Source organism: Glossina fuscipes, unplaced genomic scaffold (assembly GCF_014805625.2).
Source record: "Glossina fuscipes isolate IAEA_lab_2018 unplaced genomic scaffold, Yale_Gfus_2 110256, whole genome shotgun sequence".
NCBI lineage: Eukaryota > Metazoa > Arthropoda > Insecta > Diptera > Glossinidae > Glossina > Glossina fuscipes.
Genome location: NW_024005764.1, coordinates 1 through 3,217, shown reverse-complemented (window position 1 = coordinate 3,217; position 3,217 = coordinate 1). Strand labels below are relative to the sequence as shown.

Sequence of the window (3,217 nt, the reverse complement as noted above, 5' to 3'; positions counted from 1 at the left end):
TGGTTTTTTGCAATTTGTTTTATATATGTTTGAAAGCCTTTACGTGGTACGCTTCGACGCAGAACATGATATTCCAAGTAAGAAACGAAAGCAAGTGCATTTATTAATTTTCATTGATTGTTCAATAGTTATTCTTTGCCGGGTATTCATCCTACGGCAGAACACATAAAAGTTTCGAAAGGCACGGCCAACGAAACAATGAACGCATGTTGCAATTGTTGAAGAAAGTAAAGATAACTTTCCATCGCAGCAATTTACCACTACCCAAGAAAAACAACGATGTATTCGACCACATGGATGCGAAAGTGAAAATTTTTTTTAAGTTAATTCAACTTTCGTTTTTATTTTCGTTTATTATTTCGTATAATGTTTTAGAATGAAATTCTTTCTTTTTAATCAGCTCCTGAAAATAAAACTCAACCTTTTAACTTTCATAAAAGCGGATTTATTCCTTATATTTTTTATTTCACTACAATTTAATTCTAGCGAAGCGTTTACACCGTTGTTAAAAATAGATACGGGCGCTGTAGGAGTTAAATCCCGAATTTGTGGATTTGGGAATTTATAGTAGATAAACATTTTCAAACTTTCCAATCCTTGGATCATATCTGCTTCTCCGCTCTTCTATTAAAATATGCCACCGACTTTGAAAAACATAAAAGCTTAATTTATGTTTTCGAAAAATGAATTTAATACCAATGTTTAAATACATCAAAGGGATACTCATCAAAATGACGCACAACTGTTTGCAAGGTTTGGCGAATTAGGACTATTAATTAGGCAGTTGGAGTAAAAAGTAACAAAATAAATTAGTTCACTATCATTCACAAATTTAAAATTTTTGTTTTTGTTCAACTGTTTGTAAGTAGACAATTTTGCTTGGAATTTCTTTTGGTTTCCATTTACAGTTGTTTTGTCTTGTAAATGCATCTCCAAACAATCAATACTAGTGCAAAGCATCATCAGTTTTACTTAGGCCGGTTATGACTATTCTAAGAGAGTGTTTCTCGCCGCTACTGTGCATGTATAAAGCTAAAAACGTCGAACATCGAAAATGGAAGCTAATTACACCATATATAATCAAATTAAAGGAGAAGTAAATGAGCGAACTTCGCATTCTGGCAAATTAAAGGAGAAGTAAATGAGCGAACTTCGAATTCTGGCAAATTAAAGGAGAAGTAAAAAAAAACAATGATAATAATGAACAAAATTTCAAAACAAATACTTACTTTTCATCTTTTAGAAATAAGTAATAGCAAATAAAATTATGATGATAGTGATACTTAGTGTATATGCGAAGATTATCTTTCTTTTGTCGTCGAAGACAAGAGTTAACGAAAAACACATAATCAGTTTTTATTTTTTAACTGGTTCCATTCCACTTGCTGAAACTGTATTTTGTTTTTGTTTGAATCATTGAAAATGTTTATAACAATTGGTGAGAATCAATTTAAAGAATTGTATTTTTAATAAATGAATGCTGATCAATTCGTATTCCTATGTAGCTTCCTTAGTCGGAATTGGTTTATTATGGGGTGTTACAAATCCTTTTATACGTTTGGGTAGTCAAACAACCGCAAGAATTAAAGCGAAATCACCGTTAATGGAATTAAAATTTTGGTTACCATTCTTGTTAAATCAATGCGCTAGCGTTCTATATGCATGGACGTTGCAAACCTGCTCTATAACAACGGCTGTACCCATTGCGAATTCCTTAAATTTCTTGTTTACCGCTATAACAGGAAATTTGCTAGGTGAAAAAGTTGTGGGAAAAAGTAAGTGTTCAGAATGAAAAGTAGGTAAAATAGATAAACTTTTTACAGAAGTTATTTTGGGTGCTGCTTTGGTTTGCCTGGGCTCTATGGCTATCGTACTTGGCCAAAAGAAGCCAAATAATAGTGTTTGAATACCAGATCTGCTCATTGGCGAATAAAAATAAAGCCTTCCTCATGATTTCTTTCTATGGTGTTTATTTTACATCAAAATAATATAAAGATATTGATTTATTATCAAATAAATTTTCGGCATAACTTTTCTATTTCTAGGCGATTTTTTAACGGAGTAAGTAAAGTCGATTATGTATATTTAAAAAGCTTTGTGCACTGCATCTATAAAAACTTCCACGCTGACAATAGGAGTTTGAGGAGTGATGCCATGTCCCAAGTTAGCTATATAACGTGTTTTGCCAAATTTTAACACCATATCGGTAGCTAAAGCACGAATTTCTTCGGGGGTCTTGTACATATCCTGAGGATCGAAGTTGCCTTGTAAAGTAATATTTGGACCCACTTCTTGACGTGCTTTTACAGGATCTACGGTCCAATCCAAACTAATAACATCGTAACCTAATGTTGACTGCTCCGTTAAAGAGTGAGCAGCACCTTTAGCAAATAGCGTCTATTAAAATCAATTAGGAAAAATTTAAAAAAAAACCTCTTGTTTAAAAAACGGCAAGCTTTACCATTGGCACTAAAGGTACAGATTGTTCTTTTAAACGTAGTGTTAATTGATCGTGAATGTCTTTTAAGTACGGCAAACACCATTTTAAAAAGTCGCCCTTCGTTAAATGTTCTGCAGAAGATTCAAATATTTGTAACATTTGCGCGCCAGCTTTTACTTGCATTTCCAAGTAATCAACGATGACAGATGTAAGCATAGCCAACAGCTTTTCGCTGTCTTCAGGATAACAAAGAAGCCATGACTTGGTTTTGGACATTGTTTTGCTGCCCCCACCTTCAATCATATACCCCATTAGAGTCCACTAGACAATATGAAACATATAGACGTTACTAAATTTAAATAAAATCATTTTACCGGTGCTCCTGTAAATCCTATCAATGGAACTTTACCATCCAAGAGGCGCCTCATCATGGTTATAGCTTCTCCGACGTAGGCCACGCGGTCTACGGCTCCCTTAGGTGCAAGCCTTTTTAAATCCTCAGGTGTTTGCAAAGGTTCTGGAAGTACTGGGCCCTTAAAAATGCAATAATCTTCGTTAGGGCAAGTTTTTTTCACTTATCTTAAAAGGACTTACTACATTTGGACGCATTTCTACGCTTAAACCTAAAGCTTGGGGAATTACTAGGATGTCACTGAATATTATAGAAGCATCCAAATCGAATCTTCTCAAAGGCTGCATTGTAACCTCGCACGCTATGTTCGGTGTGCGGCAAATTGTAAAAAAATCATACCGTTTACGAATTTCTTGAAATTCTGG

The 3,217-nt window shown here is 34.2% G+C and overlaps 2 protein-coding genes across 2 annotated transcripts; one reads left to right on the top strand and one right to left on the bottom strand.

The window, feature by feature from the left end:
• Nucleotides 1-1,373: 1,373 nt before the first annotated feature.
• On the top strand, nucleotides 1,374-1,928 carry LOC119644332 (transmembrane protein 234 homolog). Its single transcript, XM_038043873.1, has 3 exons — nucleotides 1,374-1,438; nucleotides 1,506-1,775; nucleotides 1,824-1,928. Exons 1-3 carry the CDS (start codon nucleotides 1,423-1,425, stop codon nucleotides 1,904-1,906), a joined length of 369 nt encoding a protein of 122 aa, XP_037899801.1. The 5' UTR covers nucleotides 1,374-1,422; the 3' UTR covers nucleotides 1,907-1,928.
• Nucleotides 1,929-2,009: 81 nt separating this feature from the next.
• On the bottom strand, nucleotides 2,010-3,211 carry LOC119644333 (uroporphyrinogen decarboxylase-like; the record flags this gene model as incomplete). Its single annotated transcript, XM_038043874.1, has 4 exons — nucleotides 2,010-2,397; nucleotides 2,462-2,761; nucleotides 2,815-2,973; nucleotides 3,035-3,211. Coding segments are annotated over 4 exons (948 nt in total), but the record flags the coding sequence as incomplete, so codon positions are not given.
• Between the last annotated feature and the right edge of the window lie 6 nt (nucleotides 3,212-3,217).

Coding starts and splice junctions, on each gene's coding strand:
- LOC119644332 (XM_038043873.1), top strand. Junction 1,776..1,823: donor TGAAAAAGTTGTGGGAAAAA/GTAAGTGTTCAG, acceptor AACTTTTTACAG/AAGTTATTTTGGGTGCTGCT.